The 22,225-nt window shown below is 33.7% G+C and overlaps 4 protein-coding genes and 1 non-coding gene across 6 annotated transcripts; all 5 read left to right on the forward strand.

Annotated features, from left to right (window-relative positions):
• The first annotated feature begins 1,829 nt into the window (after positions 1–1,829).
• On the forward strand, positions 1,830–5,088 carry LOC118031480 (FT-interacting protein 3). The gene is made up of 2 exons (XM_035035915.2): positions 1,830–2,494; positions 2,587–5,088. Exon 2 carries the CDS (start codon positions 2,596–2,598, stop codon positions 4,906–4,908), a length of 2,313 nt encoding a protein of 770 aa, XP_034891806.1. The 5' UTR covers positions 1,830–2,494; positions 2,587–2,595; the 3' UTR covers positions 4,909–5,088.
• Positions 5,089–7,908: 2,820 nt separating this feature from the next.
• LOC118031337 (CASP-like protein 1C2) lies at positions 7,909–8,932 on the forward strand. Its single transcript, XM_035035713.1, has 3 exons — positions 7,909–8,211; positions 8,326–8,428; positions 8,549–8,932. The coding sequence occupies exons 1-3, from the start codon at positions 8,057–8,059 to the stop codon at positions 8,744–8,746; spliced, it is 456 nt and encodes a 151-aa protein (XP_034891604.1). The 5' UTR covers positions 7,909–8,056; the 3' UTR covers positions 8,747–8,932.
• Positions 8,933–13,295: 4,363 nt separating this feature from the next.
• LOC118031338 (probable 2-carboxy-D-arabinitol-1-phosphatase) lies at positions 13,296–16,617 on the forward strand. 2 transcript variants are annotated; one of them, XR_012171183.1, is made up of 8 exons: positions 13,296–13,532; positions 14,673–14,824; positions 14,919–15,038; positions 15,121–15,220; positions 15,480–15,619; positions 15,703–15,782; positions 15,920–16,250; positions 16,372–16,617. XR_012171183.1 is itself a non-coding variant. In XM_035035715.2 (7 exons), exons 1-7 carry the CDS (start codon positions 13,391–13,393, stop codon positions 16,044–16,046), a joined length of 861 nt encoding a protein of 286 aa, XP_034891606.1. In that variant the 5' UTR covers positions 13,296–13,390; the 3' UTR covers positions 16,047–16,352. The 2 variants fall into 2 exon arrangements, 1 of the variants encoding a protein (XP_034891606.1); XM_035035715.2 differs by lacking the exon at positions 16,372–16,617 and having other exon boundaries at positions 15,920–16,352.
• A 562-nt stretch (positions 16,618–17,179) lies between these two features.
• On the forward strand, positions 17,180–17,262 carry TRNAL-UAA (transfer RNA leucine (anticodon UAA)). Its single transcript has one exon. It is a non-coding gene; the product is annotated as a tRNA-Leu (tRNA).
• A 2,273-nt stretch (positions 17,263–19,535) lies between these two features.
• Positions 19,536–22,011, forward strand: LOC118031339 (pentatricopeptide repeat-containing protein At2g33760). The gene has a single exon (XM_035035716.2). The coding sequence runs from the start codon at positions 19,667–19,669 to the stop codon at positions 21,422–21,424; it is 1,758 nt and encodes a 585-aa protein (XP_034891607.1). The 5' UTR covers positions 19,536–19,666; the 3' UTR covers positions 21,425–22,011.
• Positions 22,012–22,225: the final 214 nt, after the last annotated feature.

Consider the following 22,225-nt stretch of genomic DNA (forward strand, 5'->3'; position numbering starts at 1 on the left):
TTACAATAAAAATACAAGTTTTTGTTCAAACAATTAAGAAATGTATTAATAAACTAAAGGTTGAGCAAGGATTGACTGCATCGTTTTCAGACACAACAAGATCAATTCTCTTGATCTTCAGCAGTGATTTTAGTTGAAATCACTTTGTCTTTTAGGGTCTCTAAGCTTCTGAAGCTGTTGATGATCTTTAGCCTCTTCTGCAGAGGAAATTTTCCTTTGAAAGGTCTCTGGGGGTTTGCCATGAAAAGGAAGAAGAACAAGCCTTAGATATACTGGTTTACTTTGGGAGATATCACCGGCTTCTTATGGCACAAATTGAAGAAAACAAAACGAGTAAATAAATGCTTTTTTTCTAGATATGAAAGTAGACCCGTACTCCTCGAGCTCTAAAAGTCATGATTTTCCTTCGGATGATTATCATTATTTAAGTGTTGGAAGAAAGGGGAAGTGATTTTTTTCTGTTTTTTTCAAAAAACTCTAGCCATGAACGACTAGAAATGCTAGATCATAGAAATGCTCGCCATCCTAGTTGTTAATGGCTAGGAATGCAAATGGCAATGCATGGGACTTTCGCATGTCCCCTGCATGACTTGTTCACCACCAGTACTCCGTTTTGGGCCATGGCCTAACGCAGCTCTCCAAACAGAAACTCTTCATTACATTTATTGACAGATTTTCTACCAAGTATAAACATCATTTTTTATTGGGAATTTTAAGACTCACTACGTGTCTCACATTATTTTATATTAATCTAATATATATTATCTTAAATAGAATATAATTCAAAAAATTATAATGATAAAATTACACTATAATTTTTTATTTTTACAAAAAAAAAAAAAAACAAACTTGTAAGTTATAAGTACAGTATGAATAATTTAAACATAAGGTTTATAATTTTTTTATGCTTATATATATTTTTAAAACATCTTTTTTTTTCCTATAAAATTATCAAGTAAGTATCAAAGAATCATCGTATTTATCAAATAAGGAATAATTTTTTAGGCACCACCTGCTATTAGCCTTCTTGGCTTATTAAACGCTACCTGTTATCATCTATCAACTACTTATACTTTTTATATCAAGTAATTATATATTTTGACTATAAAAAATAAATATCTTTAAATTTTGCTACTTGTTATATCATACTGAATTATTCTCTCTCAAAGCCCATTTGCTACCAAAAAATAATTATAAAGCTTTTAGCATTCAATGTAAATTGAATTTTGAAATCAACCTGATTGTATCATAATTATTATTATTTTTTAAAAGCATTTCCTTTTTAGAATGATATTCAAGACTCACCACCCTGCAAGAAGAAAACAGAAAATCTCAAGGTTTTCTTTTATTTATTGTCTCCTGATACATAGCTTATTCTACATTCAACACTCAAACGTTACATAATTCTGAAAGAAATATAAGCTTATCATTTTCTTGCTATTACTATCAAAATATTCAATTTTAATTATTAATTCCAATTCTTTCAGCATAGATAATCTCTCTATTTAATTATTTAGACCCGAAAAACTCAAACAATTGCCACAAAACATGTTCTCAAAAACTTGAATCCAATCATGCTTTCCCCTGGGTACAAAAGAGCTAGCTAATGCCTTAAAGAACTAAGACATTCAAGAAAATGTAATTTTTTTTTTTAATTCCTCGCATCATTTTCTCTTTTATATATATATATAAACAATCAATTACTGTATTTTCAAAATTTAATACTCATTCCAAGCACTTTTGGATATTGTTTGTATAGGGTTCTGATTTCTCACTAATTTACAGCATGGTTTGCTAATGGGGTTTGTAGAAATTTGTACTTAATGCACGAGGTCTGCAGGAAATTTTTGTGCATGAAAAAGGTTAGCTCTCTATTCTGTGTTCATCCTGGTTAATGACAGAAAGACAGTATTGTCACATGACTTCTTAACTGTTTCATTGTCTGAAATTTCTATTAAGATTTACGCCTTTCAGCTTTCTTAGAGATTCTGCTTTATGTTTGGTAATAATCTCTGCATCACATCACTTATAAATAACTTTCCAAGGTATGCTAGGCGGATGAATGTCTCACACAGACAGAAAAAATTATGCAGATCAGATCATTATGTGCTGGGAAATTTAGATCAAACTGCTATATATTACTATAATATAGATCACCATGATTTAAAGATTTCGTTCATAAATCATTAATAGGATATTCGACTGCCGGAGCTCGAGGGGCCAAAGTGTGCATTTACTGTGTTTGATAAGCATCAGGATGTTATGCAATTCTGTCCTGGCTATACAAATTAGGTTTCGTCATATTTATATCGAATTATAATTTCTTGAACTGTTTTACTAGAATACATGTGTAGATTGCCTGGTTCTTTTGTGTAACCAACACTGTCAAATCTGACAGTATTTTCTTCTCTTATGATCACAGATTTCAGGCATTCAAAACTTTCACAGAGGCCTGGTATTTTTATGTACTTGGACATTAATTTTCCTTTGAAAGGTCTCTGCTCCTACAACAAAATGTCTTAACAGGAAATAAAGATCCAACACTAAGTAGTGACTGATTTTTTCACCTTCTGTTATATCTTGTAGTTTGAGCAAATGCCTCCAAAAGAGAAACCAAAGGAGGACTACACCCTTAAGGTGACATCACCTGATATCGGTGGAAGGACAGTCAAAGGCAGCGACAAGCTTACTCTAGTTGAACAAAGACAGTTTCTTTATGTCAGAATTGTGAGAGCCAATGGCTTGCCAGTGAACAACATGACTGGCACTTGTGACCCTTTTGTCGAGCTGAAGATCGGAAACTACAAGGGAATAACTAGATGCCTTGAACAGACCTCAAACCCGGAATGGAATGAAGTCTATGCTTTCACAAGAGATCGCCTTCAGGGTGGGAGATTGGAGATCTTGGTAAGAGATAAAGAGTCTGCGATTAACGAGATTATTGGCTGTCTTTCCTTTGATTTGGGCGATACTCCTACGCGGTTTCCACCAAATAGTCCATTGGCACCACAGTGGTATAAATTGGAGGATCGCAATGGGATTAAGGTTGCAGGAGAGTTGATGTTAGCTGCTTGGATAGGGAATCAAGCTGACGACGCGTTTTCTGTTGCTTGGCATTCTGATGCAGCTGCTGTTAGCGGAAAAAGCGTGACAAACATTCGTTCTAATGTATACCTCTCCCCTGTGCTTTGGTATTTAAGAGTTCAAGTGATTGCAGCACAGGATTTGGCACCTTCAGACAAGAACAGGAAACCAGAAGCTTACATCAAGGCTGTTCTTGGGAACTTGGTTTCGGGGACTACAGTTTCAAAGGATAAGAATCCGAATCCTACTTGGAATGAGGAAGTGATGTTTGTTGCAGCAGAGCCATTTGATGATCATTTAATTTTAAGTGTGGAGGACAGGATGGGAGCTAATAAGGAAGTATGTTTAGGGAGGTCTGTGATTCCTTTGCACCAAGTGGAGAAGAGGTTGATGCCTCAAGCTATTGGTGCTCAGTGGATTAACCTTGAGAAGTATGTTGCGGAGGGTGAAGAGAAGACAGAAGTGAAGTTTGCCAGCAGACTTCATTTGAGGATCTTTTTAGATGGTTTATATCATGTTTTTGATGAAACAACTTACTACAGCAGTGATTTGAGGGCAACATCTCCCAAGTTATGGCCAGAGAAAATCGGGGTCTTGGAGCTAGGTATCCTAAAAGCCGAAGGGTTGCTACCAACGAAGTCCAGGGATGGCCGTGGAACTACCGATGCTTATTGTGTAGCGAAATACGGGCGGAAGTGGGTTAGGACGAGTAGAGACAGTTATGCTCCAAAGTGGAATGAGCAATACTGCTGGGATGTTTATGATCCATATACAGTTGTTACCATTGGAGTTTTTGATAACTGTCATTTACAGGCAGGGGACAAGAACGATGGGACGGGTGATCCAAGACTTGGCAAAGTAAGGATTCGGTTGTCTACTCTCGAAACTGGTAGGATTTATACACATTCCTACCCGCTTTTAGTCTTGCAACCAAATGGATTGAAGAAAATGGGAGAGCTTCATTTGGCTGTGAAATTTAGTTGCAACAATTGGATCAACTTGCTTCATACTTACTCACAACCTTTGCTTCCTATGATGCATTACCTCCAACCATTATCAGTCTATCAGCTTGATAGTTTAAGACACCAAGCTACTTGTATTCTCTCTTTGAGGCTTGATCGTGCCGACCCGCCCCTAAGGAGGGAGGTTGTGGAGTACATGCTTGATACAGGTGTAAATAGATGGAGCTTGAGAAGAGCAAATGCAAATTGTGAGAGAGTCATGACATGTTTGAGTGGAATCGTTGTTCTTTGGAGGCAGTTTGATCAAATACGCCATTGGAAGATCAATTCAGCAATCACAGTCCTGATTTATTCATTGTTCGTTGCCATGGTTATGAGCCCAAAACTAATATTGACTGCATTCTTTCTAGCTCCTTTCGTGCTTGGAGTTCGGTGCTTTCCAAAGAGGCCAAGACATCCTCCACATATGGATACCAAATTATCCCATGCTGAAACTGCTCAACCTGATGTACTTGACGAGGAATTCGATTCGTTTCCCACTTCCAAGCAAGGTGAAGCACTAAAGACAAGGTATGATAGATTGAGAGGAATTTCAGGGAGGTTGATGATAATTATTGGAGATTTGGCAACTCAACTGGAGAGGATTCATGCTCTTGTAAGCTGGAGGGATTCACGAGCTACTGCAATGTTTTTGGTATTCTGTCTCATTGCTTGTTTCTTGGTTCATAAAGTTCAGTTCAAGTACTTGGTTCTTGTTATAGGGACTTATGCAATGAGGCCTCCAAGACTTCGTGCTGGCATTCCTTCCATTCCTCAAAATTTCCTCAGGAGATTGCCTGCTAAAACTGATAGCATGTTGTAAGGAAAACATTTTTCTGATGTGCTGCGGCCAGTTTTTTTTCTTCCAACATTTCATAACGTCGTTAACAAGCTCAGGAGCTGCATTGTTGCATGACGCAGAGGGCATTAACCTCTGCTTATTGACAATGGGTTTTGAACTTTTAATTCTGGAGTTGATATGCTTCCTTTATCTATACTGTAAGGCACTGGCGCTTCAAAAAACTTTATCTACCACAAAAACTCTCAATAGTGAAAGACTGTTCACCATGGCAAGCCAGTCGGAACTGTGATGAAGTTTTTGCAGTGAAACGTTGTTTACTGATATGAAAGTAACTTCTAATAATTCCAATATATTTTTTCTTAAAATAGAATTCTTCGTTGGATTATGCAATCTACTGAAATTTAGTAGATACATAGTTTAGAGATGGAACTTGAAGAATAACAAAACATTATCCGCTCCAGCAATGAAGAGTAACGCTAAGCAGTCCTCCAACGTTGCTGGATAAACACTAGCAGATGAAAAATAAAGGACACTATTTGACAAGTTTACCATTGCCACAGCCAGAAAAACATGAAAAGAAAAGGGAAAAAAGCTTGTTACCTATGCTATTTAGTTGAATTTCAGTTGCACTACCTGTGATTGAACATCCATAATCCAAGACAAGCTAATGGCTAAATTCCAAAGACCGTAGCCATTGATAAGTAACAGATATTTCTTCATGCTTTGAATAACTCGAAAAGTTACATCAAGAATGAAAGAAACTTGTACAAAATCGCTGCATCTGATGACATAAATTCTCAGAGAAACTTGAAATATACCATTCAAATCAGCATAGACACACAAGCATACAGAAATGCCAACGTTGACAGTTGAGATAAATGGCAAGAATTTATACAGTTATATATAGCTCCCACATTCCAGAAAAAAAGATGGATTTGAAAAAAAAAAAAAAAAAACAATGGGATGGCGGCACGCCGGCACCCATTCCTAAGCACTTTAGAAAAGATTGGGTCAAGCTGGAGGGAGCATCACCCAACTGAGTGGCCCAGATCCAAAACGAACGGACTGTTTGTTTTTATATTTTAATATGTTTTTTAAAAAAATTAAATTTTTTTAATTTTAAATTAATATATTTTTAGTATTTTCAAATCATTTTGATGTACTAATATTAAAAATAATTTTAAAAAATAAAAAAAATATCATTAACATATATTTTAGCATAAAATATTATTTGAAAAGCAATCATACAAAAAAAGCTTGAAGTGTTCAGAGACAAAAAGCATTACAACTGGTCTTTCCTAAACAAATATTATCATTTGCTTCATTAAGGTTAATAAAGTACAAATTAATTTACCTGTATTAACTCACCTTACTCCCCCATAAATTGCCGGGATGTATCCAAATTGGGTTTAAAAAGTAGACCCACTATTCAATGGCATTATATTTAAGATTAGTTTGTTTATAATATTTTTTATTCAGGTATTTTTATATTTTTTTAAAGGATGAGATTAGTTCTATTCAAGATTTATGATTACCCCTTCTAATAAGTATGTTTTCTATATATCAAATTTGTATTGTCATCTTTACAAAGATATAATAGTATTTTAGCTACTAGATCAATATTTTATTGATGTTTATAATTTATTTATTAAAATATACTAAATATATAAAACCAAAAAAAAAAAAGTCAAAATAAAGCGAAAAAAGCTGTGAAATAATAACAAGAAAAAAAAAAAGAAAAAATAGAGTAGAATAGAATTTGCATTATGATGATGCAGGATTGATAAACAACACAAAGGCTTTCAAGGCAGCTGCACAAACTTAGAAAATTTGGGGATCGGTGGAGTAAACTACTCAACTTAGAAAATTTGGGATTTATAATTTTTTTAAGTTAAATTTTTAGTTAAAACAGATAAGATGTTAATGTGGTAAAATATAATTAATTTGATAAAATTTAGTTGGGTGAGCACTATTTTTCATAAAAAAAAAAAAATCAGATTGTGTTCAGGTGTGCTTGGTGTTTTTTTATTTTAAAATATATTAAAATAATATGATTTTTATATTTATATTTTTAATATTAACTTATCAAACTAATAAAAAACACTAAAAAATATATTAATATAAAGCTTTAAAAAAATATGAAAAGCTTGAAAAAATACGTAATAATCTAGAACCCATAAGCCCTTTTCCTGGGACAACGATGAGCTTGAAAACAGTGCCTTTCCAATACCTATCTAATTAGACATAAAAAGTCCACGTGAACAATAGCGGTAAAACTCCGGCCGGATTGGTTTTGGTAGTTCAACTGCTCATTGATAATTGGAGCCGAAATTGCCAAATGATGAGCTTTATATTTTCATAATTTTGTTTTTATTTTTTTTTTAATTTTAAAAGTATTTTTTAAAAATTAATTTTTAATTTTTTTAATGTAAATTAATTTTTCTGTATTTTCAGATTATTTTAATATGTTAATTTTAAAAATAAAAAAATTATTTTCATATATTTATAAGCAAAAAATACTTTAAAAAATAACCATTATTAAATTTAAAGGTGTTTGAGAGTGTAGTAGCAGTTATTTTTTAAAGTGTTTTTTACTTGAAAATAAATTAAAATAATTTTTTTAAAAAAATTATTATTGATATCTTCATATCAAAAACATCCGAAAACAAAAAAAAAAAATTAAAGCAAAGAAAAAATAAAATTAAAATTAATTTTATATAAAGCAAATAAAAGTAAAATTTTTAATAATGGAATTATTCTAAAATAAAATATAATAAATATCTCATGATTTTTCAATATTTTTGTGATGGAGAAATCGGTAAAGTGAGACTCAAATTGAACCAAAAAAAAATAATTATTTTTAGAATCTATCTTTATTAAAATAATTTTTAGGATCAATCTTTATTAAAATCAAAGACATCGAACCCTGTAGCTCCATGCAATGACCGGTTACCAACCCTTGTTTCCTGAAAGATACCATTGGAGGGGACGAGATCACAGCCCCCCCCCCCCCCCCTCTCTCTCTCCACATCACACCTCCTTGCTAGCTTCACCCACCTGGACTGTCCCGGGCTCATGTGTCCACATGTTTCTGCATTTAAGAACTTCCATGGACACCGCATTTGCCTCTTCATACTAACTTTAGTCATCCAACAAGAGCTTAACCTCCATGGCTAAGAGTAACAACATTTTCACCAACACCCTCAGGCTCCTTGCCTTGGCTGCCACTGTGGTTGCAGTTGTCTTCATGGTCGCCAGCCATGACTCTGCCCAAGTCTTGAACTTAACATTCACTGCAAAATATAGCAACACACCAGCATTCAAGTAAGTTTAGTTTCCCCACCTTTCTGCCCTGACCCCTGCATCGTTATCATCCTATTTTTAGTACATTTTTATGCCTGCCTTGTGGTTTTACTGGTCTCAAATGCTGGCGTTTAGGTACTTGGTGATTGGAGAGGCAATTGCAGGTGGATACACCGTTATATCTATCCTTCTCTCCTTCAAAGGCCTGTTTTGGCGCTTGATTGTAATCCTAGATATGGTAATTAATGATGCAGATCTTCTTCTTCTTCTTCTTCTTCTTCCCCTTGTAGCTATATGTGCTTCTGTGATCATGAAATATGATTTTATGAATTGTAATGGGAGCTTGCTTGTCATATAGGTCACAACAGTGCTACTCACATCAAGCATTTCTGCTGCGCTGGCAATAGCTCAAGTGGGCAAGAAAGGGAACACTCATGCTGGTTGGCTACCAATTTGTGGACAAGTTCCTGATTTCTGCGACAATGTGACTGTAGCTCTTATTGCTGGTTTTGCTGCAGCAATAATTTACTTTGTGCTTCTTCTCTGTTCTCTCTAAGTTGTCCTCAGTCCTATTTTTGTTGCAACACCTTAGATAAGCTTCCTTTGAGTAAAGACTAAGGATACCATGTATACAATCTGGTTTAGCTTATATGCTTCTCTGTTTCTCGAGGACTGCTTAACCTGTGAAAGATTATATGTACCTCTTCCCCGACTGATGATCATTTAACATATCGTTGTAGCATGCTTGCTCTAGTTATTGTCTTGTGGATATGGCAGGAGGAACCCTAAGAAAGGATTTTCTTGAGGATCTTCATATGGCTTTCTGCTTGAGGCAACCGCCTCATCAGAACATTGAAGAGTTAACAGGCCGAGCAAAGAGAAGCCACTAAGCATGAGGAACCATGGAAATCACTAGGAGGAAAGCAATCAAGAGCAGATTTTATAAACTTTATTCGACAGGCTATGGTGCTCTTGGGGTTTTCATTATTGGAGCTGGAGTCCTTAATTGATACTGTGTGGCTGCAGCAGACTCTGTGATGTAATTTTCATCACATTTCGTTACATGTTTCCTCGACAGAATAAAAAACGTCCTTTCCAGTTTCCTTGAAGAAGCCATGAACTGTATTCATCAGTTCCATTGAAGCAATTACCTTAATTATCCACACCCCTCGTTCTAAAACGTCCCTGATGAATGAGAGTGATACAGGCGAGGCTAGGACTTGAATATTCCCATTGTAGATTCACAAATTAATTATTTGAAGAATACAAGTAAATATAGTTCAAGAGTGAATAGTAGACGTTACCTTGTGATCTGTAGAGCTTTCTTCAGGCCATGTCATTTTCTGAAGCGGTGACAGCAAGAGAAGCAGACTCCGGCAAGAAAGGCTTCACGCTGGTCACAAAAGATCACTGTTTAAGCGGCGTAGAGGTAGTAGACGGTGAGGAATTCACTGAAATCAAGAGCCATTCCCGTCCTTGTCTAGGGCTCCAAAGAACTTTTCTTTTCAAGGAACTTCTTATATTCACTGAGGGTTATTCATCCATATTCCCCGTCGTCATCCATTGATGTATAAAAATGAGTTACATTTTCTTCTGCTGCCTCGACAAGTTTTCACAGTAAACGCAGTTTCGCATCTCTCTTCCATGCTCCCTGCTTTCACCGCCACTGGCGCCGCCACCGAACGCGCTAACCAGCAACCAGGGAACTAGTTGTAGTATAACAATTAATAACCTCAATGTTAATCTTCTATTTATAAAGACAGGCTAGACGACAACATATTTTATTAACAGTTAGAAGGTTGTTCTTGTCTCTCTGTGTTTTTTTTTTTTTCATTTTGAATGATAAGTTGCGTCTGTTTTTAGGCAATTGAATTTTTTTGTTTTTTCTCTAGATAATTTAGAAAATGCATTCCTCCACATAATAAATTTAATAAATTTTCTAAAATTATGATTCTAAAATTTGAAATAAAAAAATAGAAAATGAAAATGACTTATCAACTATATATATCAAGCAAGCTAATCCTTTATAGCGAGAGGACATTAAGAAAAGAAACGGAAAGCTAAAAGACATAAGTGAATAATTGTGAAAGTGTGTATTTTTTCCTTTTTTTTTCTTCAGTCATCAAATTATTATTGTTTTTTTAATTTGATCCTTACACACTCCATTGCATTGATTAATATTTGAGCTTGATGATTTGTTTCGTGCTCTTTACTTTTGAGCTTTTGTAATCTCAAAAAAAAAAAAAAATTCTAGCATTGAGTTGATTATTGATTTTGAAAAGAAAAATTCAATTTGATTTTTTTGTGAATAATTAAAACTAAGAGGACCAAAATTGAAAGTGTAGTCCTTTATTTAAGAAGAAAATATTTTTTCTTTTTTGGTCCTTTATTTCTTTCTTTTTTTAGCTTGGCCATTGTGTCTTTTTCTTTTTAATTTCATTTTTTCACATTGTGATGATTGATGATTCAACTTGATTATCCAGTTTGTGTTACTTTCTTTCAAGTTATCATAATCAAAATAAAAAAAAAATATCCCAATATTAGGTTACTTTTTGATTTTGCAAAAAAAAAAAAAAGTTTGTTGTTTGTGAAAAATTAAAAATCAAGGGAGTGAAATTAAAGGCCTGGGGAGATGGTAGCCTTTAAAAAAAAAAATTGGTGTCAGTGCCTTTCTACAATTTAGTCTAAGAATTCATTTTATTCACATTTAAGCCTCTTAATTTAGAAGAGCAAAGAGCAAGATGCCTAATTACAACAAAAAAGAGAAAAAGTTATGGGTCGGCTAAATTTCATTAATGGGTTTTATTTGACAAGAAAAATCTTATTGAGATCTTTTAAAAGCTTAATCTTGTTTGAAAAAGTAAATTGAGATTGATAAAGGATTTTATTCCCCAATTTAATTTTATATTTTCGAACCAATTTTAGAGGTTTTTTGGATTGGCAAGTTAGATGGGTGTTAATTAGAGGGTTTTTTAGGTAAAAATGAGTTTTTAAAAAAATGGATTTTTAGGTTACAAGAGCCCCCTAGTTTAAATGTTAATGTTAAGATCTTTATATATATATATATATATATATATATATATATATATTTGTTGGTGCATATAATTTTTAATCTATTTTATTAAATAAATACTTTTAGAAAAAATTGTTAGCAATGCCTAAATATATTTTTTTTTAAGTTAAAAAAACTAACATGATTTTTGACATGGTACAAGTTAATTATCTATTAGTTATTAACATAGTTAGATTTAAATGAGCTGATATGAAAAACTCAAAACTTAGAATTTGACATAGACTGAATTTGTAATTAAATCATATAAAATATTGATTTGATTAAAATTGAATAATCAAATTATTATTTTAATAACCTTATTGACTGACTCAAATCTAACCACACTAATATCAAAAAATTAGAAAAACAAAATGATGTTGCTTTTAAAAATAATAGACCCAAATTAATCCCATAACTTAATTTAATAATTCAATAATCTAAAATTTTTTTTTCTAGTTTCATTCTTAAAAAACCTGACAACTATGACATAGGGGCGTTGCTCCTATCTTTAGTGAAGCACTAGCTAACTTACATGTGCTATGCAAGTGCGAGCATTGTCGGTTTGTGTTTTAGCTTGAAGAAAATTATATATTAATTTTATTTTGAAGGCTAATTGTTGTTGTTAATAACAAATAATTTCTTTTTTAATATAAAATTCATACAAATATAGCTAATTCATGTAAAATATAAAAGAAAAAAATTCAATTCAAATCAAACTAATCTCTTAAAAAATATCATACAACTAACATATAATTTTAAAAAAATCAATCATTATCTAAAAAACTAATTCATTTTTTGGTACAAACAATAGAATTAACACACATAAATATTCAAATAAAAAAAATAACAGAAAAAAATATATAAACAAAGTCGATAAATACTAATAGATTAGACTTGCTCATTAGACTGTAATAAAAACACTTAAATGCATAGAGGATTAGAAACCTAGGCCAACACCTAGTTTTTTTTTTCCTTGTAAATATACACTCTTGTATTTTTATTTTTAGATCGGGCGATAAATCTCATATAATAATAAGTGATATGTAACTAGTCTTTTTTTAGTAATTTTTAGTGATTAGAAAACTAGGATGATGTTTTCGGACCCTTAAAAATCTAATTTTCAGCTTGTTTTTACTTAATTATTTTGCAATTTTCTATACAATTAATTACTATCTCTTTTATAGTGTTTTGTTAATAATAATAATAATAATTTAGCTGTGGAAGATTTCATTGTCAAATGCTTGGTTTTTTAGTACCTTTACGGCATGCTATACTTTTGTGGGTATTTTAGACTTTTCCTCTATAATTTTGATAAGGCTGTATAGCATTCATATACGGTTGTGCATGCCACGTGTTCCCCTCATTATCTCTTTCGTAAACCTCTACCACAAGTATCAGGTTAGAGTAGATGGAGAGGAGCAGGCGGAGAAGAAAGTGAGAGAATCATATTTTATTTTATTAAATATTTTTTATTTAAAAATATATTAAAAAATATTTTTTATATCAACATATTTAAAAATATAAAATAATAATTTTAAATAACAAAAACTTTAAATTTTTTAAAAATACTGTTGAAAATGCAATTTCAATTTTCAAGCTCCACCTTCTAACCAGATTACATTCTTATCCTAAAAGCTTCAACAAAGCTTCACTTCTACCCCTATAGTTTAACATTTCCTAATCTTACCCGTGTAATTTTGAAAAAAGTTTTAATTTCACCCTTTAACTAAATGTAATCCTTTTAATGTTTATCTTAGTTTTAATTATCCTTCTCTGCTTCTTTCATCTCAAATTCTTAAATGTAATGTATCTCATAAAAATACTTAACCCTGAAAAACCAAATTATAATGAGCAGACTATTCAACAGTTAGGGGTAACATTAGAACCTCTTAGAAAAACGAATTCAGAATGGTAACAGTGATAATTTCTTAAACTATAACAGTAGAATTGAAAACATTGATGAATTTTATAGGGACGAAAATAAAGTTTACCCTGGAAAGAAAATGGTTCGAAGTCCCCAGTCAGTATTTCCTAACGTCAATGCATTCTAAACCACCAGCTGATATGGTAAAGAGCCAAATGGGACATAAAAAAAACAGAGAAGAACCATTAACACACAATTAGTTTTCGGACACATCTTACTGCAAGATGATTTGTGGAGTTCTCACCTTCAGAGCTCCTCTTTCTTCAAGCTCTTCCTTCACTTGTGATTCAAAAAGACCTGCTAAGCATTCCGCCAGACTCAAAATTCAATGCTCAAATTCTAGCCCGGACATTCCTTTAACCACCGGTAAGTTCTTGCTTTTGTACTTCTCCATTCTGTAAGCAATGGATTAAGTTTCCATTATAAATCCAACACACAAAATTGTAAAGAATCCAGTGTTCTAGCTATATGTTTCAACGAAGTTGTTTGCATGCTTTACTTTTGAGTGGTCTGGGATTAATTATGAGAAATTGGTTTTGCATTATGGTTAGCTCTTTGGCCTGTTTGACCTGTGAAGGGATGTAGTTTTTCCTCAGTTGATCATTTTATGTACTCTCAGAATAGGGTGCTTGCTCTAGTTTTAGTCTTGCAGATATCATTATTGAAAGCCTTACAAGTTTCTTGAGAATCTTCGTATGACTTTCTTCTGTACACAAGTAACACAGCCACCCCAGAACAAATAATAAGAATTGAGGCCTAGAAAATGTTGGTGTCCGAAGGCCATCACACTAGGATTTCACCAACTCGTGCCTTGTAGTGATAGAGAGTACCAAGCCAGTTTGCAGGGTACTTTGTGTTCTGGTTGCAATTGCCTAATTGGAGAAATGAAGAAAGAAATTTATGAACTGTACCAATCTGAGAGATGGCAATAAGTATTTCCTGGGGAAAATCTCAACAGTGATAGGAGTTCAATAGGTTGCAGTTTTTCTATGTAATGAAATTAATGAAGCCATTGAGCACATATGGTGTTTAGCATAAAAAGAAACCCCTTTTAGCATATTTTGTGTGAATGGCAATAGCATTACATAATCCTAGTGTCCTCGAGGAGTGTGGCGTGATGGTAAAGCGCTTGAGATCTGCACAGCAAGTGTCCCCAGGAAACGTGGCGTGATGGCAAAGGGCTTGAGATCTGCACAGCAGGTCTCGAGTTCGAGTCAGAGCTTGCACCTCATGTAAGAGCCTGGGACAGTCGAGGTTTTACTCGCTTACCTGAGCCCACAAAATACGTTTTCTGAGGAGTGGAGATTCCTCGAATCCAAAAAAAAAAATTTACATAATCTTAGTATACATGACATGATGCCAACCTATATGTGCACAAGGCATTAATGCATAATACCCCCTTCCCTCCATCTGCCGCGATCACAAGGCTTGCTCAATCAATCTTGTGAAGTGCTAGGTGAAGCTTCTTCCCAATTGAAGCTGATTTTTGTTATGGATTTATGACAGAGAAGATTGTAAATGACTCTTATTTGACTGGCGGTGCATATGATTTTGATAGAGCATCAACATCACTTACCCAGAAGTTATTATCATCTCCAAAGAAGGTTACTATTGTAAGGCACGGTCTTAGCTCTTGGAACAAAGAGAGTAGAGTTCAGGTTTTTAGCTTCTCTCTTGCAATTTGTGGATAAAAATTTCTTTTTTTGACCATTCTCTGTAAGCTGCTAACCTGATTATGTTATGCGTACCCAGGGAAGCTCAAACTTGTCTGTCTTAACAGAAACTGGAGTGAGGCAAGCGGAGAGGTGTAGGAAAGCCTTGGGAAATATGTACTTTGATCGGTGCTTTTCAAGTCCAATATCCCGTGCCAAGGTTTGATCAATGATTGCCATGATTGGTATCCTAACTTCCAGTTTTTCTCTCTATCAAATTACAAACTTGGCATTCAATGCAGTCCACTGCAGAAGTCATATGGCAAGGGAGGGAAGAGCCACTGGTTTTTCTCGATTCATTGAAGGAGGCCCATCTTTTTTACCTTGAAGGCATGAAAAATGGTCTGTTCCTTTTGTTTTATTTTCTCAGCTACTGCTAAAGCTTGAGAATTTCTTCGTGCAATTCTCTTGTTTACTCGTCATGTTCTTTCTCACCCCATCACCAAGTTGTGGTGTTCATAAGCCATGGCTTATTTGAAGAATGAGCAGTCAACTTTAATGAATAGAACTAGTCTCTACAATCTATGTGGAGAATAACACTGAACATGCATTTTTCTGTTCATTTTTGTAAGACTAAATCACGTTCTGAATTTGGAGGCAGTGGATGCTAGGGAGAAATATCCAAAGGAGTACACAACATGGAGAGAAGATCCTGCTAATTTTACTGTCAATGGCATCTACCCCGTGCGAAAGCTATGGGGGACGGCTAGAGAAGCTTGGAAGGAAATATTGTTTTCGTCTGTGAGTAACTTTGCGTCTGTTGGGTATACCTTATTAGTTTTCATGAAATGTGAAGTCTACTGACTTGAAAATATTTTCTTCAGGGAGAAAACTTTTTGGTCATCACACATAAGTCAATATTGAGGGCATTGATCTGTACAGCTTTGGGGCTAAGTCCAGAGAGGTATTAGTTTAACGTGACCTTATTTAGACATTTTATTGAAGCCTGGTTGCCACCATGCTTGAGTATCAGTTTTATACAACAGTAACACTTTTTTGCTGCATACTTTCAGCTTATAAGTGCTTTATTGGCTGGTTCAGGTTCCGTTCAATTGATGTAAATAATGGTGGCATATCTGTATTCACTTTCAACAAAAAAGGAGAAGCAATGCTTCAATCTTTGAACATGACAGCTCACATGTACAGTGATCACACCTATCTTTACTGAAACTTCAAGACTTCACTTTTTGGCGAGGGAGAAAATTCTGCTGAAAGGAAACACACAGCAGAAACAGTGATACAGTGCTCATGGAATGATAATGGGCAGAGTAGTTTTGTTTGGTTACCATGAAGAGTTAAGGATTGTAGTTTAGAAGTTGAAAAGGTGTAACGGATGCATATTCTAAGCCCACGCTATGGTCGCTTGTCCATGGTAAAGCTTTTATCTGAATTCATTATGAGAAAACCTGCATTACTGTGAATAGTATTCCTGCAAAGCCCTTTCCAGAATATTCATTTTCTCATTATTCTCTCTTCCAATGTTCTTTTCTCAGCTTTCATTTTTTTCGTCGAAGAATGGATTCTTACAAAGCAAGAGGGTTAAGGACTCGAGTTTGAGTTCCAACTTTGTGAATTCATTAACAATCACAAAAAAATTGTATACTCGGAACTGATAAATTGGCAGGCTTAGGAACCTGAAAAGCAGAGATGTGTTGAAGCTTTGTTTTGGCAAAGAGCTAATAACTCGTCGGGGAGTCGATGAACTGCTTGGTGTCAACCGTCTATTTTCTTGGTCATCACTTCCGGTGTCATTTCTTGATTTAAAAAAAAAAAGGGTGAGGCAGTGAGAGCTGAGTGTATTCTAATAGAAATTACATATCACTGCAGAACTCTTTTGGCTGCCTTTGTTGAACAGTGATACAAGGAACTCATGGAAAACGAGAAGGGAAATGCGTGACCATTTTATTCTATGTGAAATAAAAAAGTTTACTAAGAATGGACATCATATATTTGGTTTTTGCCATCAATATTATTGAAATGTCAGAAGGAATGTTGCACAGGAGAAGGTGTAAGTGCCTCCAAGCTGCTGCTTTTCTTCTTTTTTCTGGCTTGAAGTCTTCTGTGCTCAAGTATCTGGTTGCCCGCAAAATTAAAATACCCTCAAGCACCGGGAATTATCGTTTTAAGGTCTATAATTTGGTGCAAAATACAGTGTAAAAGTAAGTATAAAAACCACATTAGTTATCCAAAGAATTTTGAAGGAGAAAGAAAAAAGTTATGGCCATCATTGTAGCGGGATAAGAATACATCATTGAATATAATCATAGTATATTAAATAAAATTCGAGAATCTTAACAAACAGCAGGTTTGCCCGAGAGGTTAAGGGGGAAGACTTAAGATCTTCTGTACATAAGTACGCGTGGGTTCGAACCCCACAGCCTGCATTTTCATTTATTATTATTATTATTATTATTTTATTACTCGTACTATATGGGCCTCTTGATATTTTCATCGTCTTTCTTTCCTTTACCTTTTCAGGTTCCATGTAAAATGGAATCTTTCTCGTTTCATAAATTATATTTTAATTTGTACTAGAATTATTAAATATTTACACACACACACACATCAAATCTTTATAGATAATGAAAAATTTGTGGATGTTTCCCGGCTGAAGGTAGTTTTGGACTACCCATTTGACTGCAAAATTGATCTCATCGGAAACGTTGATGATGGAGGAGGTCGGTGATGGAGATGAGGGTGGTCATGGTGGTGTTCATGCAAGAAGGTCAAGAAAGGAGGCCGGGATGGGGAACGGTGGTGGGACTTTGAAGAAAAAGAAAAGTCGTCTATGGTTATGATTCAAATTTCTGCCGTTGTTGTGAGATATTCAGGAGAGGGAAATGGTGGTCGCAAGGACAATGATTCCTCAGTTTTACTTTGGTTTCCTTCTAGATTATTCTCCCCCCTGCGCGCATATCAAATCAAGTTTTACTGTGTGGTGTTAATTTAATATAACTTTGTCTATTTTATGAATTTAAAAATTATATAAATGATTGAAAAAAATATAATTTAATTTTTAAAAAAATTAAAATATTATTTATTTTAAAATAATAAATTGATAATATATGGAATTGATTTGGTTAACTTGGAGTAACTTGTTAAATTCACGATCTAGATAATAAAAATTATGATGGCTTTATAAAAAATAAATCAAATCAGATTATGAGCTTTAATTTTTATTCAACATAATATTAAATGATAAATTTTTTTAAAAAAATCAATAAGTAAAAGCAAAACAATAATTAAAGTCAATATGCTAAATCCATAACCTATTTTGTTAAATCAAAATAAAAAAAAATAAATTATAAAATCTAATTTTTAATTAATTTAATATTGAACGATAAAATTAAAAAAAAATAATAATTAAAAGAAATGATCCAAGAAAATAACATGAGTTAATCTCGTTAAGCCACCAAGTTAATGATTCAGGTCATGGTACTGTAATAATATTATAAAAAATAAATTAAAATAAATTATAAAGTTTAATTTACAATAATAAGTAAATAAAAAAAATAATTAAAAAATGGGAAAAAATTAATTTAATTAACTTAATTTATCAAAATTGTAATTCAAATTATGATATTAAAATAAATTATAAAATTTAAATAAATTAAGTGTTAAAGAATGAATTTAAAAATGAAAAAAAAAAAAAAAAAAAAAAAAAAACGTTTGTTCCGGTGAACAGTGATATATAAGGAGGGGAATTCTCAATTATTTCTTATTAAAATGTAAATATAAGAGTGAAGTGTTATTTAGGTAATGATGACATGTAGGGCGTAGGTATAGGGTGGTGTTTTTGTCCAGGTGATCCTGACTTGTAGCACGTAGGTTTCTGTAGCAAGCACACAGCGCCAAGCACGTGTTGAGCATATGACAAATTATTGCAGCACGCAGGTGGCAGTAAATATTATGTGTGCTCCACACATTAATTTATCGCGGATTTGTAACAAAATATATAGATAATTTTATACAAGAAGATAAATACATGATGTTTAAAATATTAAAAGATAAAATTAAAAAAATAAAAAAACTTAAATGAATTAATTTTAATTTATTAAACTTGTAATTTAAATCATGAAAATAAATAAATTTAAAATAAATTATGAAATTCAATTTTCAATCAATTTAATATTAAAAGATAAAATTAAAAAAATTAATTAAAAAAAACCTGAGTTAACCTAATTAATTTATTATCAAAATTATGAGATTATAATAATCTCATAAAAAATAAATTAAAATAAGTTATAAAAAAATAATTTTTAATAAACATTATATTAAAAAATGCAAGTTAAAAAACAAACCAAAGCATTATTTATGTGAGGAAATAAACAATAATTCATCTTTCTTTTTGTTTTTGTTAAGAAAATAATATTCATCTAATATCATATTAGAAATTTATTATTTTTTATAAACATTTTGGTATATTTTTTATTATTTTAAAAAAGTTCAGGTAACAATTTAAAACTATTTTTATTGTAATGGTATATTTGTTATTTTATCAAGTAACAAATTCTTTATTTTTTAAAAAACTTTTGGCAACAATACACTTTATTTTTTATGTCATTCTGCTAACTCTTAAAACAAATTTTTATTTAAACACTTATATATCCAAACAGTTTTTTTATATACTTTTGTTTGAAAATCATAGCAAGCAAAAAAAAAAAAAGATTGTTTAATGGCAGTTTTGAGGATGCCCTTCCCCATCTGTATAAACCGGATTTAAAAAACGTTTCCTCACCCGCCAAAGTTGCATAAAAACAGGACAGCAGAGATTCATGGCACACTTTCATGGAGACCAAACAACCCCATAAACTCCCACATTCTCCGGCCTACAATTTCCTTCTCCAAGCTGGACCACGTCTCTATCTTCTCCACCAAGTCCACGCCCACATTATAGTCTCTGGCTATGGTCGCAGCCGATCTCTTCTTACTAAGCTTCTCAATTTAGCTTGCGCTGCTGGCTCCATTAGCTACACGCGCCAAATCTTTCTCGCTGTCCCAAATCCAGATTCTTTCCTCTTCACTTCCCTTATCAAATCCACCTCCAAATTCCACAACTTCTCAATTTATTCCCTTTACTTCTATAGCCGCATGGTCCTTTCTAATGTTTCACCTTCAAATTATACTTTTACGAGTGTGATTAAATCTTGTGCTGACTTATCGGCTCTGAAACATGGTAGGGTTGTTCATGGGCATGTTTTGGTTCACGGGTTTGGATTGGATGTGTATGTTCAAGCTGCTTTGGTGGCTCTTTATGGGAAGTGTGGTGATTTGATTAATGCGAGGAAAGTGTTTGATAAAACACGTGAGAGAAGTATTGTGGCATGGAATTCAATGATTTCTGGGTATGAGCAAAACGGGTTTGCTAAAGAGGCAATTGGGTTGTTTGATCGAATGAAGGAAACGGGTGTTGAACCGGATTCGGCCACATTTGTGAGTGTTCTGTCCGCTTGTGCTCACTTGGGTGCATTTAGTTTAGGGTGTTGGGTGCATGAGTATATTGTTGGTAATGGCTTAGATTTGAATGTGGTGCTTGGTACTTCGTTGATTAATATGTATATAAGGTGTGGGAATGTGAGTAAAGCGAGAGAGGTTTTTGATTCGATGAAGGAAAGGAATGTAGTGGCTTGGACGGCAATGATTTCTGGGTATGGAACAAATGGTTATGGTAGCCAAGCAGTTGAATTGTTTCATGAAATGAGAAGAAATGGATTATTTCCTAATAGTATTACATTTGTTGCTGTTTTGTCAGCATGTGCTCATGCAGGGTTAGTAAATGAAGGTCGCCGGTTGTTTGCAAGCATAAGAGAAGAGTATCACTTGGTGCCTGGGGTGGAGCATCGTGTTTGCTTGGTGGATATGCTTGGTCGTGCAGGACTTCTCGATGAAGCATACAATTTTATCAAAGAAGAGATTCCTGAAAACCCAGCACCTGCTATTTTGACGGCGATGCTTGGAGCTTGCAAGATGCATAAGAATTTTGACCTTGGAGCACAAGTTGCTGAGCATCTCTTAGCTACCGAACCAGAAAATCCAGCTCATTACGTGATACTCTCAAATATATATGCTTTGGCAGGTAGAATGGACCAGGTGGAAATAGTCAGAAACGATATGATTCGAAAATGCCTGAAGAAACAAGTTGGCTATAGTACAATAGAAGTGGATCAAAACACTTACTTGTTTAGCATGGGGGACAGGTCTCACTCTGAGACAAACGCGATTTATCATTATCTAGATGAGTTGATGTGGAAGTGTAGAGAAGCGGGTTACGTGCCAGTGTCTGATTCAGTGATGCATGAATTGGAAGAGGAGGAGAGAGAATATGCACTTAGATACCATAGTGAGAAGCTCGCAATAGCATTTGGGTTATTGAAAACGAGCCATGGAACTCCTATCAGGATAGTGAAGAACCTTCGAATGTGTGAAGATTGTCATTCGGCCATTAAATTTATTTCAGCTGTCTCCAGTAGAGAGATTATTGTCCGTGATAAGCTTCGCTTCCATCACTTCAAGGTCGGCTCATGTTCTTGTCTGGATTACTGGTGAAGGCTCCCTTTGGCATCATTTAATCAAATATGAAATAAATATCATTTTGTGATGCCTTGATGTACCTTTCAAAATGGACTTGGAGACGCATCGAGATTCAATTGGTCAACAGGAGTCTCATCATATTGTGACTGGGAAAAGCAGAAACAAATATGAAGGGCATCGATTGTTCATTCTCAGTCAGGATCCTGTTCAGTTAGACATGGACAGGCTACCTTGTAGACATGGAGGATGAAGGAATCATCACCAAATTCGCAGTAGCGGACCTATTTCCTGAAATGTGGTCATTAACCAATTCCCTTTTGGATCATCCCATGAGAAGGTACTAATTCTTCGGTGTTCCTCGAAAAACTGTGCTGTTCACCGTGTAATTGGTGGTCTAAGGCACTGCATCAACAGCAAAGGCAGGAGTAAAAAGAGGAAGGAATAAGAAGACCAACCATCAATCGTGCATTTTTTTTATTTTTATTTTAAAAAGGTTCTGTTAATTCAGTTCCGTGCTTATGAAAAGATTTGCCTGGCAATTTCCAGCAATTCTGCGGGACAGTATTATGCAGCCTATTCTTATTGATTTTTTTTTTTTTAAATAGCACTTTTAAAAAATATTTGGCCAAATAACATCATTTATAAAAAAAATAGTAAAATAATATATATATATATATATATATATATATATTAACGTGGATATCCGAGCCAGTTTGCGTATACCTCAATTAATCTTACAAACCCTGAAGTTAACAACCATGTAAATATCCAGTGGCTCTAAGATTTGTGAGACTCGAACTAATAACATCTAGAGAG

The sequence above is a fragment of the Populus alba genome, chromosome 11 (assembly GCF_005239225.2).
Source record: "Populus alba chromosome 11, ASM523922v2, whole genome shotgun sequence".
Lineage (NCBI taxonomy): Eukaryota > Viridiplantae > Streptophyta > Magnoliopsida > Malpighiales > Salicaceae > Populus > Populus alba.

What these genes read in the sequence shown, in the direction of transcription:
- LOC118031339 (XM_035035716.2), top strand. Translation starts at nt 19,667, where the DNA reads ATGGAGACCAAACAACCCCATAAACTCCCACATTCTCCGGCCTACAAT.
- LOC118031480 (XM_035035915.2), top strand. Translation starts at nt 2,596, where the DNA reads ATGCCTCCAAAAGAGAAACCAAAGGAGGACTACACCCTTAAGGTGACA.
- LOC118031338 (XM_035035715.2), top strand. Translation starts at nt 13,391, where the DNA reads ATGATTTGTGGAGTTCTCACCTTCAGAGCTCCTCTTTCTTCAAGCTCT. An exon ending in ACAAAGAGAGTAGAGTTCAG is followed by an intron (nt 14,825 to 14,918) that starts GTTTTTAGCTTC and finishes ATGCGTACCCAG; the next exon opens with GGAAGCTCAAACTTGTCTGT. An exon ending in TTGGGGCTAAGTCCAGAGAG is followed by an intron (nt 15,783 to 15,919) that starts GTATTAGTTTAA and finishes TGGCTGGTTCAG; the next exon opens with GTTCCGTTCAATTGATGTAA.
- LOC118031337 (XM_035035713.1), top strand. Translation starts at nt 8,057, where the DNA reads ATGGCTAAGAGTAACAACATTTTCACCAACACCCTCAGGCTCCTTGCC. An exon ending in AGCAACACACCAGCATTCAA is followed by an intron (nt 8,212 to 8,325) that starts GTAAGTTTAGTT and finishes GCTGGCGTTTAG; the next exon opens with GTACTTGGTGATTGGAGAGG. An exon ending in TGATTGTAATCCTAGATATG is followed by an intron (nt 8,429 to 8,548) that starts GTAATTAATGAT and finishes CTTGTCATATAG; the next exon opens with GTCACAACAGTGCTACTCAC.